The sequence below is a fragment of the Pipra filicauda genome, unplaced genomic scaffold (assembly GCF_003945595.2).
Source record: "Pipra filicauda isolate LSUMZ 115617 unplaced genomic scaffold, ASM394559v2 scaffold356_size1356884_pilon, whole genome shotgun sequence".
Taxonomy (NCBI): domain Eukaryota; kingdom Metazoa; phylum Chordata; class Aves; order Passeriformes; family Pipridae; genus Pipra; species Pipra filicauda.
Genome location: NW_024104483.1, coordinates 1,194,390 through 1,208,733, shown reverse-complemented (window position 1 = coordinate 1,208,733; position 14,344 = coordinate 1,194,390). Strand labels below are relative to the sequence as shown.

General features: G+C 43.4%; 1 protein-coding gene across 1 annotated transcript; it reads right to left on the bottom strand.

Moving 5' to 3' along the window:
- Positions 1–2,906: 2,906 nt before the first annotated feature.
- CA7 (carbonic anhydrase 7) lies at positions 2,907–13,850 on the bottom strand. Its single transcript, XM_027718353.2, has 7 exons — positions 13,780–13,850; positions 11,579–11,776; positions 8,700–8,818; positions 6,329–6,424; positions 6,028–6,090; positions 4,892–5,047; positions 2,907–4,641 (listed from the first exon to the last, which is right to left on the bottom strand). The coding sequence occupies exons 1-7, from the start codon at positions 13,817–13,819 to the stop codon at positions 4,519–4,521; spliced, it is 795 nt and encodes a 264-aa protein (XP_027574154.1). The 5' UTR covers positions 13,820–13,850; the 3' UTR covers positions 2,907–4,518.
- Positions 13,851–14,344: the final 494 nt, after the last annotated feature.

Genomic DNA, 14,344 nt, shown 5'->3' with positions numbered 1-14,344 from the left:
AGGTAAACACAACAAACAACTGTAGGAAAAACGCCATTGCAGCTCTGCAGCTCCATTTCCCTCCTGCTGCTGCAGCAGAGGCTGAGCAGGGTGTCTGTACTTGCAGGGGTTAATCTGATGGCCCAGTCTGAGTTCCTGGAATTGCACTGGTGCAAAGGTCTGTCTAGGTGCTCTAATGGGATCTGAACTCCACATAGATAATTTTTACTGGTGTTGCTTACAAATTGGTTTGAGTTAAACATGTTTATTAAGGCTCTGCACCACTGTAAAAGTAAGTTTAAATTCCTTGGGGACAGCTTTCAAGAGCAGGAAAGTCTTCTGGCTTGGTAAGAGGTGCTCATGTGTAAAAAAGTAATTATATTTCTTTCTTCCCTCTCCTCCTTCCGCCTTCTTCCCCTCCAACAGATGAACAGGGTCTGAATTGCTCCGTTTGGAATGGGCTGCCCAGGGAGGGGGTGGATTCTCTGTCCCTGGAGGTGTTGAAGGTGAGAGTGGATGTGGCATCAGTGCCATGGGCTGGGAACCACGGCGGGGTTGGATCAAGGGTTGGACTTGATGATCTCAGAGGTCTTTTCCAACCTGATTGGATTCTCTGATTCTGTGATTTAATATTCCACTATATTAATATGAAATGAAATGATGATTTGCACTGCTGTGTTGGAGAAAGGCACTGAAATTTGACTAAATTTCAAATGTAATGCAAGTACCAGCAGAGATGGAACATCAGAGGAATGAACATTCTCTGCCTCACAGCCGTGCAAGTCGGGAAGAGTTCTGTTCCAGGCAGTCAGGTTTCATCATCTACTCTACTTTCCTCAGGGTAAGTGAGAAAAAACATGAGCCCCCCTCTCTTGCAGGCAGTGTAGAGCAACCTGCCACTACTAAATGGTCCCTTGTGCATGCATAAGGAATTCAGAGAGGGAAACAGATAATCTGAGGTATAACAGCCTATTTTCTTCAGGCTTATCTCTGTTTTTTCCTGAAATACCCCTTTTTTTACCTTTCTGACCTTTGAACTCCTCCAAAAGCACCATCTGGTGTTGAGGTATCTTGCAAAACCTTTCCTCTGATGCTTATATTTGGATTAATTAACATTCATAATGGAATTTATCATTATAAATAATTGCTACATCATACTGAAACTGTCTAAAAATCTTTCTGCTTGCAAGAGGATGTGGAAAAACCCCATAAGTTGAACTGTAACTGTAACTATTAAATTTTGAAAGCTAAAATTAAGATGGTGTGCAGTTTACCAAGCAGAGGATAGAGAAGGGAAACAAGGAACAAAAATTATAACTGGTTTATCGAGTTTCTTTTGTAAGATTGATTTTTATCTGACAAAGGAGTTTCAAGGACAACATACCTAGGGCCAGCACAAGGTTTTCAATTACACTCATATCTTAAAAAAATTATTATCACTGAAGTTAAATTCTCTCATATGTTGTATCTTGACTGAATTTGCCTTAAAATTAATTTGAAGCATTGTAGCAATAAATGGACACAGAGAGCCACTAGGTGGCATTTTTAATCTGGTTTTTACAGCTGAGTAAATTCAGTCACTGTCCTAAATGTGAGAGCTCCTGTTCCCTCAGTCATGAGCTGCCATCCCACGAGACGTTAAGCCAAGCAATGCTGATGTATTTACAGTCAACCCTCATTCTCCTTCAACACAGCTGGTAAAAGGTAAGCATAGCACATGTTCTAGAATTGTTCAATCTCAAAATAAATAGCAGTAGTAGCATTAAATAGGAGTTTATAGCTTTAAAACCATACAGAACTGAAATATTTGTGCTTTTTTATTGGATGATCAAGAAACAGCAAAGAATATAAAATGCTTCCTTTTACATTTTGCTTCACCGTGGTCAAAATTAGATCATATTCTTTGATCCAACAACTGAAAAAAAAAAAAAACCCTGTAAGTAAAATAAAATTTATTTCTGAAGGAAGATATAGTTCAGTTTCCCCCTGGAACTGAACACCTTGGGGCAGTTCAGCATTTAAAGCTCTTTACAATAGCTAAGCTTTTACAATAACCTTGTGAGATAAACGTTGTCCTTCTGTTGCTCATGACTAAACCACCCTCAAAGAAGCTTAAGTACTGTGTTCGAGGTCACAGAAGGGACACTTTCGGGGGTTAAATGAGCTTTTTCTATTTTGTTAGACTAAGTGGCTCTAGCTGGGGAAAAACTGGACAGAGTTTTGGTGTACAAGTCCAAAGTGTGAGAGACTGAGTGAACAGAGCTCTACTTACATGCCTCAGATGAGAAAAACCACTGAAAATAGCCCTCAGTGACCTGCTCTGTGAACATGTGCACTAATAGTAATGCAGCAGTACATGGGTAGCTTGATATGGTAATTAATATTCATTACATTTTAAGCAGGAAAGTATTTGAAATTTGCCCCTAATAAAATGTATCCAGGCTATCAGATGTGTAAGCTTCTTTTGAAAGACCTTTTACATTTTAAAATATCTTTCCATGTAATTATTTTTTCTTAATTTTAACTGGGACATAAAATTAAAGACAACAATAATTTAACTCTGACTGGGCAAGAAGCCATCCAAGATACACACTATGTTAGAATTTAAGTGAAAGGATTAAGCTGAAGCAGAAGCTGTTAATCCAAAAAGATGGGAAGAACTGCAACATAGACTAAAAATAATTATTTCTAGAATTTAAAAAAAATGTCTAGAAACTTAGGAGGGATAACTGTTATCTGTACTTAGGCCGTTCTACTATAACTTAAGGTTTCTATGGAACTGAAGGTGAACAATCAAGCATTCTTTGATATAAAACAGATGCATCAGTTGAAAATATCAAACATCATTTCTCTTCATGAGAGTCCAAGAAAAAGAGTAAGTGGGGGAAAGTGAGTCTACTGAAAATAAAGGATTAAGATATCCACACTTGGTTTTAAAGTCTCATTTATTTCATTTGTTAAAGAAATAAGATACATTAAATAGATTTTCTGCAACACCAGTTTGCATTACTAGCAAAGTTACATTCATAACAGCTAAAACCATTGCAGCTTGTAAGGATTTCCTGTTGCTTTGAGCATCTGGTGTGTAAGAATCTCACATCTCAACCAATGCTGAATTAGCCCTCACAACACCCCTGTGAGGTAGGTCAGTGTCACCCTCTTTTTATGTAAGAGGAAACTGAGGAACACAAAGTTTCAGGTCAGTGTAGCAAGAAAACCAGAGCTGAAGGCTAGAATTCTGGTCTTCCATTCCTTGTTGGACTATGTTCCACACCCAGTGTCTTTCTCCCTCTCTGAGGCAGGGGAACAGCCCACAGTAGCTGCTGTTCTCCCTCTTCCCCACTTTCCTTTGCATTGTACATCTTTGATTTCTCCACCTAAGCTGGAGCAAAGGGCTAAAATCACTTTCTCTCTGATCTGTACACACAAAACAGGCCATTTGAAGCTCAGAATTAAAGTAGCTGACAACAGACTGTGGGTAATCACAGGTCACATCACAATATTTAGTACCAGAGCCTGAATTTTTCACTAAGCTTCACGAGCAGTAATACCAACACATGGCTTTTCTAAAGCAACTTGCTTTCAAAGAGGTAAAAGGACTCAGGAGGGTGTGCAGGGAGATCCCTGCCAGCCAGAGGGAAGGGATTTGTGCAGCAATGCACACTCAGTGCAGCCCAGATCTACCCACTGGGTCCCTAAAGTAAACAAAACACCCCTTATCTGTAGGACAGACAACAAAGGAGGTCATATTGCAGAGCATAGCACTGAACTGAGGTAGACTTTGAGCAGTTTAGGACCACAAAGCACACATCTGGATTGCTCAAGATGTACTCTTCACCCAGACTGACCAGGGCAGCACAGTCCTGTATGACCTGTGGGCTAAACAACACTGCAATAAATGGTCTGCTTTTAAGCACAGCATTTACACTGGTACTTTGAATTGTAAAATAGGATCTTAGAGCAGTAAATTTAAAATATATATCTAGTTTTCATACCAGTGCCTACCCGAGGCGAGTAAAGAACTTTTCTCTAGTGCTACTTGTGCACTCTGTCAACAGACAGCAAGAATATAGTGCAAGCAATGTTTAAATCAGAGCTCAGCAAATGCTTAAAACAGATTGGTAAGGAAAATTTAAGTCCAATTTACCCAAAATTCTTCATTACCGTTTCCTCATGTATTGAATGAGACCATTATTGTGGCCATCAGTACTAGTAGATCACTACATAATTTCCCATTTTATATCAAGTTAGATTTTAATTGCATTTTAATTTTTTTTTAGAGTTTCAGGTCTTGGATGACAGTCTAGTTTACTCAGCTATCCCTTATATTAAATAGTGCTTGTTACAAAGATCCCATTTCTCAGAAGAATGAGCACTGCAAATAAAACAGAAAACCAGCAGATTGTCCCCCTCCAAGCAGAGTGTTCATGGAAATGCTTATCTTGTGTCTTCCATGAGTGGTCTGAGGACCAGAGTTTCTGTTTGTGGTATCTCAGATGTGGAAGCTCTTGGATATCCCAGGGCCATTGTGAGTTTTCCTCAGGCCTTGAAGGAAGCTCGAACAACTCTCCCCTTTAGAGGCTGAGGGGGACGAAAGTTATTTGCCATTTGGACCCTCTGGTCCTCCTCGCTGGTGAAAAGGAGCATCCGGAACTTCTCCAGCTGGAAAGTCAAATAATTGACTGCTTAAGGGGGCAATCAACGTTAATGGGTTTTAAAAGGGACCAAAGGAAAGTATTCATTGAATTTTAATCAGTTAAAAGAGAATATTAACAGAAAATAAGAGAAGCCTGATTATTGAACAGGCTGAATATTCAGTGTTTTAGCTCAGTCTCATTTCAAATCAAAACAGTCACTGCCTGCTCATCCAGCACTGAATCCTACAAGAACAGAGACAATATCAACAGTTTACCTGTTTCTCAGAAATTCTGATGGGTTCTTTCAGCACTATCCACGTTACACTCTCATTAAGGGGTGGGGTTGTCAGAGAGCCAAGGTATGTCCAATAATCAAGACTCAAGGGCAGGAGACATTTAGGGTTGAAGCTTCCAAACTGAGCTTTTGTTCCCTAGAAAAAAAAAAAAAAAGATTGACTTGAAATTTATCTTTGTACTTTTAAGTGCAGGTTACATAACTTTTTTTGAAAGAGAAAAGTAATGGCTGAAGTAATATTAAAAACGAGGTGAAAGGTCTGTAAAGGTTTGGCTGCTTTATAACAACTGTTAGACAGAAGCAGCATGGCAAGTGTGATGCCTGCTGCTGGATTACTGGACTTTGAGGCCTTGCCCCATTGTGCCTGCAGAAACTCAGCTCTTGTCACAACAGGACTAAAAATAACAGAGGAGCTGTGTTCTGTGTATAGTGTTCAGTGTGAGCTATAGATAAGATCGTGGCAGAATTCCTTGTCTCATCACCTGCTATTTTCTATTCTTCACATCTATTTTAGTAGAAAACTTAAATCCTGTAGTCATTGTCTGCTATGGTAAATATTGGCTTTAAAAAAAAAATCAAAGCTTCAAGTCTAAAATTAGAGGAAGGTGGATCAACCAAAGACACGCAGAAATAGAAGGAACTGCTGCCTAGAGTAGTGATTACCACAGTCTAGAGAAAAGCTTTTCAGCCTGTAAGAATATCCAAAAAATATTCAGTTACTCACAAAACACTTTAGGAACAGATTAACTCAGGACCTCAGTAAGATTGTCCCTGACAGAGCTCTGCAGCAAAGACAAACAGCCACCTTCCACTTGGTCAACACCAGGCTCAATGGCAATGGATTGTTTTGCTGAGGGTAAAAGCTGAGCCTGAAGGGTTGTGGAGCTTTTGATTTTAGATTTTCGGGGAAAGGCAGAACCTCTGATGACCAGCGGGGTCAGCAGAGCCTTGCGAGGCACCTGAGATTAGGCAAAAGAAATGAACTTTGGAGGGGAAGAGGAGACAACTACAGTGAGGTTTTAGTGATGGGAGGATATGATTTTTGTCTCAAATAGGTACATGTGCTTGATTTCTAAAGGATATCCCAGAAATAAATTTAAGGAGCTGAAAACTTACTTTAAATTTTACCATGTACAAAGCATCAGTGAGTCTGTTCATGCCAGCATGTTCTTTCCCAATCTAAAATAACAGAATAGACAGGTTAAATAAGAAGGACTTCAACTATGCTTTGAATAGATGTTTTCTTGTCTGAATCTCCACATTCCAGCTAAAGTTCAACAGCAATTTGCAATGAGTTACTGCTTCCAATAAGTCATCTGTTTTCCTTAAGCACCTCTTAAATATGTGGTGTGGTCCTCAAACACTTGACAGCATAATGCTTTTCATCATGTAAATATGCTATTTTTGCCATTCTTACCTCCAAGAAAACACCAACTACTGCCAGGCCATCTGGAGCTGCTGCTGCTTCTCCAAATGTTGCATATTTTCTGCCATTCCAATGAACTAAGTGGAGCTTTAAAGAAAAATAACAAATAAAAATGAGTAGTGATAGAAGCTGTGAACAGGGTTTCTCTCATGTTAACGGCACCAACAGCCCTTCACAACAGAACAGTTTTGTGCAAAAGGCATTGTTGGAAACATGAACAAGTTCAATCTTTTGGACTGGTCCCTAAGTGTGGACAGGCACTAGACAAATTTTCTAGATATCAGCCCATAGTGGGGGAGCTTCAGGGGTGGCTTGGGTGAGAAATTGCCAGAAGCTCCCCCAGCTCATGACCCCATGGGAGGGACCCACACTGGAGCAGTTCTGGCTCATTTAATGAGACTGAAGAGTTTTGCTAATGAGGATGGGTTATGGGAAAGACCAAGCTCCTCCCTCCAAGCACTTGTAAATCCAAAGTTAAGAGGCTCCAATTGAGGAAGTGTGGAGAAAGGAAAGATAACAGCCCTTTATTAGAGGACATATATGTATTGGCAGAACAACAAAAGAACACAAAACCAGCTAAACAATAATCCTGTACCCAAAGTTCCCCCCAAAACCAGTTCGGTACGGAATGTCCTGGGGCGCGATTCTAACCGCGGCCAGCAGGGGGCGCTGTGGGATCACTGCAGTGGTCAGTGTTGGCCAGCAGGGGGCGCTGTGGGATCACTGCAGTGTCGGTGTTGGCCAGCAGGGGGCGCTGTTGGATCACTGCAGTGTCGGTGTTGGCCAGCAGGGGGCGCTGTTGGATCACTGCAGTGGTCGGTGGCAGCTGGGCGTTGGATCACTGCAGTGGTCGGTGTTGGCCAGCAGGGGGCGCTGTGGGATCACTGCAGTGTCGGTGTTGGCCAGCAGGGGGCGCTGTGGGATCACTGCAGTGTCGGTGTTGGCCAGCAGGGGGCGCTGTTCAGCCCCGCTGTGAGGGAGGAGCCGAAATGGAGATTTTCCCCCCACTGAAAGGGGAAGGGGGAAGAGGAAAAGGGGAAAAGGGGCTCTTCCCATGGACTCACGCTGCCAACGGCTGGCTCTGGCTGGGATTCTCCCCCCCACCCCTTCATCGATGGGCACAAGCCGCTGCCAAACACGGAGGAGGGAAGGGGCGGCCTCCTCCCCCAAAGGTTCTCCGCAGGTCGGCCAAGCCTCTCCGATGAAATCCCAGCCGGTCCGGGCTGGGGGCAGAACGGGCTGCAGGAGAAGGGAGGTGAACCCGGGCCAGAAGCTGCCAGATACCAGGCCGAAAACAAAACGAACCACGGAACCCCTCTACACAACATGCCCTCCCTGAGTCAGGGCAAAAGGGAAGTGAGGATGCCGTTTTCCGAGGAGAGGGAAAAAACTTACCTTCCCCTCCAGTCTTCTGAGGGCCATCAGCCTGGGATGGAAGGCTGCTGGCCACTTCTTTTGTGTGTGTCAATCATCCCAGCTGAAAAACCACCCTCCCATGGAAGGGGACCCATGACCCCATGGAAGGGACCCAGGCTGGAGCAGTTCCTGAAGGACTGCAGCCCATGGGAAGGACTCAGGTTGGAGAATTTTGTGGAGGACTGTCTCCCGTGGGAGGGACCCCACACAGGAGCAGGGGAAGAGTGTGAGGAGTCCTCCCACTGAGGAGGAAGCAGCAGCAGAGACAAGATGGGATGAGCTGACCACAGCCCCCATCCCACATCCCCCTGCACTGCTCAGGGGAGGAGGTAGAGAAAGATGGGAGTAAAGGAGAGCCCAGGAAGAAGGGCGAGGAGAAGGTTTTAAGATTTAGTTTTATTTCTCATTATCCTACTCTGATTTCCCCCAGCTAAGCCTGTTTTGCTGTGTCAGTACCTGGTGACTGATCTCTCCCTGTCCTTATCCTTATCCTGACCCACAAATGTTTTGCTGCATTTTCTCTCCCCATCCAGCTGAGGAGGGCAGGGATGGAGCAGCTTTGACATCCAGCCTGGGTCAACTACCACACATCTTTAATTTGAAACAAATCAGGCATTAACCTGTGACCTGACTTCCCTGGCACAGGCCTTCATCCTACAAAGCACTGTGCTCCAGTACTCACTGGTAGACTCCAGGATGCCACATTCCCATGGGTTTTGGTTGGATTGTGCTGAGAGAGCCTCATGCCTTGTCCTGGCTTTGCAGAACTTTCTCAAGAGCCCCCATATGAAGCCGTTTCTAATCTATGGATAACACCAGCTCAGAGTCTGGGCTGCCCTAACCACAGGGAGTAAGCAATGAGAATCCTAATCCTGTCCCCACTGCACACACAGTCACTTGTCAACAGCATTTGCATGAAATAACCCCAGTACAAACCCATGGTTACCTCACAGGGAAAAGGTTTGCCATCAATTGTGTGCTCTGAGCCCTGGCTGTGTGTTCTCCCCCAGTGAAAGTGGAACTGCTTCAGCCGAAATGGGTTCTGGAAGGGCCCACCACTGATTGCTAGGCAGGAAAAAACAAGAAAAGGAAAGAAAAAAGCTTTTTAGCTCCCTGCTAGTCAAAACTAACCACTGTTGGCACAATAGTGGAAAAAGGCCAGCAGCCTCTGCCAGCATGAAAAAGATATATCATCCACACACTTAGGAGGGGTGGATTTATTAATGGAGAGCACCTAAATTAATGTAGAAATATAAGTCAAAAAACACTGAATGGCTACCTATCCAGAATTTTGTGGCCTTCTTGGAAGGGTATATTTGACATAGGAAGGTGTGGTAAGCATTGTCATGGGTTTTATTGTGTTTAACAGGAAAGGCATAACCAGTGGAACAGGTTGAGAGCAGCCCTGGGACAAGGACCTGGGGGGCTGGTGGGGGAGAGGCTGGACATGACCCAGCCCAGAGCCCCCCGTGCCCTGGGCTGATCCCCCAGTGTGGGCAGCAGGGCAGGGGGGATTGTGCCCCTCTGCCCCTCAGGTGAGACCCCCCTGCAGAGCTGCTCCAGCCCTGGGGAACAGCACGGCAGGACATGGAGCTGCTGCAGAGTCCAGAGGAGGCACCAAGATGAGCAGAGGGCTGGAGCAGCTCTGCTGGGAGGAAAGGCTGGGAGAGCTGGGATTGTTCAGCCTGGAGAAGAGAAGGCCCCAAGGAAACATTATACCCTGAACATCAGGCAGACAGTTCAGCTAAGTATTTCCTTTTTACAGTGCCTTTACTTCCAGTGGAGGTTATCTATATTCCCTTTCCTTTAAATACCTGATCCCATAAAAGAGGTAATGTAATAGCTCGTACTTCACACGACACCACTCAATCTCAAGTCACCTTATAAAGGTAAGGAAATGCTACAGAGAAACTTAAGTGTTATTTCTAAATGATGTATGAACAGGCCAATGTTTAAGGTGCCACCTATAGAAGATACTTGATCAACAGCATCAGTAATCCCTCCTGTAACTTTATATGGCACCAAATCTAATACATTTTGCCCAACAGACAGGAAAACCCAATCAAAAAGTCTTACATTAAGAAAATTAAAATTATGTTTAGTATCTGTAAAGCATCCTCAGTGTAGCATTTTATTTAAAAATTTAAAGCAGGGGCTTGCCCAGTGCTGCCCCATGTGCATGGTTCCAGCTGGCCTTTGTGCAGGAAACTGGCCTCGCCAAAGCAAAGGTTTTAGTACTAATGAAGAACATAAATATCTCCCAGTATGTTTTTCTCAACTTAGCAAAGGAATGCATCGCCTGTCCCAAATATTTTAGGAAATTAACTATGACGGGTTACTCTCGAAATTCTGTTGTGCCAATTATTCAGAGCTGAGTCACTGGATCTATTTCAATACAACTAAAACCTGTTTGAAACACATTTTCCACTCCTAGCAATCATCTTCCTTGGAAAAGTATTACTAAAACCAGTACTTTGTGTGGAAAGGGCAGAGGTTCTGCATGTTCTCTGAGTCTGTATCTCTATATGCAGAGTAATAGATGATGTTCAATCCCTAAAGCTGAATAAAGTTCGCTGTTACAGAGATAGAGTTCAGCTGAAAATTGCATGAAAGTATTCAGCAAGCTGAGATAATCCTTCCAAAGATATTTTAAAAGTTCCCTTTGTAGGGTGACAGACTGAATGGATCTGTGCAGTACAAGTGGAAAATGCACATCCAACCTTTTCCAATTCAATTAAGGTACTTAAAAACCTGACTCTTCCATGGGGCAGTTTCTTAAATTCATTCCAGAAGAGAAATTTTAGAACAAAATGGCTTGAATTTCAACCTCTAGCCCTTATTTCAAAGGGTTACCAGCACGGACAAGCCACTTCACAGAAAGAGTAAATTGCTTTGAATATCCAGATATCCAATTTAGGCTGCATCAAACAACACACACGGAAGGATGATGAAGTTAGATGATACATTTAAAAGCTGTTCAGAGTTGGTTTTTTACATTCACTCTTCCCATTTATCAGCTACTTTATCATCTCCATTTGAATGCTCTTCCCCTACCTCCAGATGTAAAAGCAAGGTCTTCCATGAAAGTAGAATTAACAGGGGAAATAATCAAACACTTAAAGCTTTTACATTCCCTGCCAAGAGCTGAGACAAGGATAATGTCCAGCTGCAGACAGTCCAACATCCACAAGCTGCTACAAACTCAGAACTAGCTGAAGGTTTTATAAATTCTGCAGAAACTGAGCTGCTCTGAGGCAGGGAGGAAAGAAAACAGTGCAAGGTGACAGTGACTGACCAGACCCAACTTGGTGCAGTGGCTGTGATTATGATGACTATGCTTGTATGACCCATTTCTGCTAATCCTCTTCTCTTCCCTGTGGATGGAAACTGGGCAGTGAGCCAGAGCTGGCATGTGAGTTAGTGTCTTTGGATGATCATGGAACAGGGCAGCGAGGAGCTTACACACCTACTCTGCATGCTGGAGGTGGTCTAGGAGAGGTGGTGGAGAGATACAAAGATTCCCTGTCCTGCAAACTCCACACCTCATTTAAAAGAAGAGCACTGCAAACAAATTTCTGGTTTTTCTGATGCAGAGGTTTTCCTAATGCAGAAACACTATTCTGCTCTGCAATATTGCACAGCTAGAGATGCTCAAAGTGAAGACAACAAACATGAGGCTTGAGAAGACAGAATATGAAGGGCTCTGGTCGTCTGCCTTGCTCTAAACTGAAATTATACGTCACAGAAGTTACACTGCACAGGATGTAATAATTGTTTCCCCAAGTCACAAATGGTGTTCTAAGTCAGTTGGCTGTGTTATCTCACCTGCCTTGTCATCAGTATCTTCAAACTCCACCATAACTGAATGGCCAGTGTTGGAGATGCTGAGGGATGTGCACGACTCGTAGGAGATGATCAGTGGCTTCAGATTTGGGTCATAAACTGCTCTTGCAGAAACAATATCAATGGGGGACTGGCGGCTCCCCTGGGCAATAGGGTAGGATTTGTGCCACTCTGAAGGTCCTTCAAAAGGAAATAAAGGAAAGCATCATTATTTCCTTCCTACTAAACACAAAATCATAATGGGTTTTCATGAAGCTTGAAATAAAGCTTGCTCAGCAAGGGTGACTCGAATGTTTGGTATCTGAGAAATCCATTTCAGTTCTAAGCTGGCATGTTTTTATTAGCACAAACAGGCTGCAACAAGATGGGGATTCAAACATCTCACACAAAGCACCCTGAGGAAATCATGGCACATCAACAGACTGCTGTTCCTTCAGCTACTTGTGCCACTCATTTTCTGCAGACTTTGCAGTTACATTGCTGAGGTGTCTGAAGGGCTTCCAAGGTGGGTGCAGGTGTAAACACTCTTGCACACACACACACACACACTCCCCCAAGGAGACAGCCTTTAATTCTTCCTGGGGAAAAGAGTGTAAAAACTCCAGCAATTCAAATGAGATGCAGATGACTCAACCTCTTAAGCTACTGAGTGTGCAGTTATTTTTAAAATCCTTTTATGACTGCAGTAAATCTTTGAGGCAGCTCTATTCTTCACTCATGCCCATTATGGTATCTCCCTACCCTGAGTGAAGGGTACACCATGTTAATTAACATTTTTGGACGTCCTGACCTCAACAGAGTGGGGAGAAAGACCAATTTAATAACACAACTCTGCTGCCAGAGCTGGAACATTCTTATGCCCTTTGAGATAACAAAAGCTTATCCATATCAAAGGATTACTTTTTCTTATGCCTTTTTTTTTACTTTGGTATGGTAGTACAAGGAGCAAGTAAATTCTTCCACTGCTTCTGCTCATAAAGTATTAACAGTAACAATTTTGCTTCCAGATTCTCAAGAAGCACGTTTTTAATTGTAGCATTCTCACATACTTTCACAAGGGGAAGCTTTTTTAATCAAGCACAGGTATTCAGCCTCCTTGAGTTTACATAACAAAACAGTGATCTATTATACTCTTATTTGGCTTTGACGTTTTCTGCAAAGTTAAGCTTAGAAAATAACGTCTTTTCTCAGCCTGCCTGTAAAGCAGGTTTAGGAATTAAATGCTGTTAGACAAGGTAAGGCAATATCATTTGGCTCTCAAGCTTCCTAAAAGCATATATGGCTTTATTACTACCTGCTCAAACATAGCATCTACCAGCACTAACCAGCTTCACTTAGTATTCAACCTTGCTTTTGGACTCACAGAAACTAAAGGAGTTGCTGTTAGGAGACTGGCCCCTGAAGGTTATGCAGAACACTCTCGTTGGACACTCAGCAGCTAAAATAATTGCTGCCAAAAGAGAGAGAGGCTCCTGAAAGTCATGCAAAAGACTGTTTTATTGGACAGCACCAGCCACTCATCCAACCCTCCTCTGTGAAGGAGCAGGCACTGCAAAACACTACTGTGGGAATCTTTCAGTAGCTTCACATTTCCCTCTGACACATCCTTGGGGGTGGGAAGCAAGGGAGGACAGCTAAATTAAAAACTGTCAAATCAGAAAGCATAAGTTGTTCTGTAAGAGATCTCTGATACTGATCTGTACAATTTAGTGATGTTCTAGACATATTTAACATATAACTTAGTTTATTCACTTCTATGGAAGCCTAGAGATCACGTTTCAACAGCTGCACAGAATCAGGAGATCCATTACTGCTCTGCTAAATCTTCATTACTTACAAGAATTGCTTGTGGAGAGACAGACACAGTTAATCTTTTTCATAACAGCTTTTTGGAAAGGGACCCATCTCTGCAGCCTGAAAAAAACCCCCACTCATTCCTGCTTCCCTCACTTCAGGAATGCTGATTGCAACAGTGAAAGGCAGCAGGTATAAGCCTGTGCATCTTTTGGTGCCACTTTCTGGGTGCTATTGATTATCAATAAAGTAATTAATTACCTGCTGTATATACTTGATGCTTGCAGACCTCGAAATGCAGGCAGCTCTGCAGGGCTCAGGCAACAGCTCTAGAAAGAAAACGAGTGGGGGAAGACAGAGAGATGCAGCACGGAAATGCCATAACCTACCGTCATCCTGCCCATATCCCCAACTGTGCTGGCCAGTCATTTTGGGGAGCTGCACCCTGCCGTGCTCCAGCTCCTCGAGCAGGGCACTGCTGCTCACCTGCCTTTATAATGGCTCACCGTGGGATAGGGTCAGCCCCTTAAAGATACAGAGCAGCCACAGCAATTCCTGCAGGACAGGGAGAGCCTTTCTCCTCCTGTTCCTGCTCCTGTCCTGCTCCTGTCCTGCTCCCTCTATTTGCTAAGGCAGCACAGAAGGAAAATATAAAACTGAAGTCTCAGGACTTAGAGAGGAAACTGTCCAGGGGACATGCTGTCCTAGGACACATGCAGATCACACTTAGGAAAAAGCAGCAGTGTTTTCCCACTCTGCTCCAAAGCCACAACGTGCTCTGAGCACCAGGCACTGTAACACGTGCAGGTGGCAGTGGGACCTGCCCTGCTCACGTCTGTGCTCTGCCTCTCTTTTCTGAAACACTCCCTCCAGCTGCAAAAAAGGAACGGTGTTTTCGCCTGATTTGTAATTAAAACTTAAGAATCAGTGATTAGATGGGATGGAGAATATTCT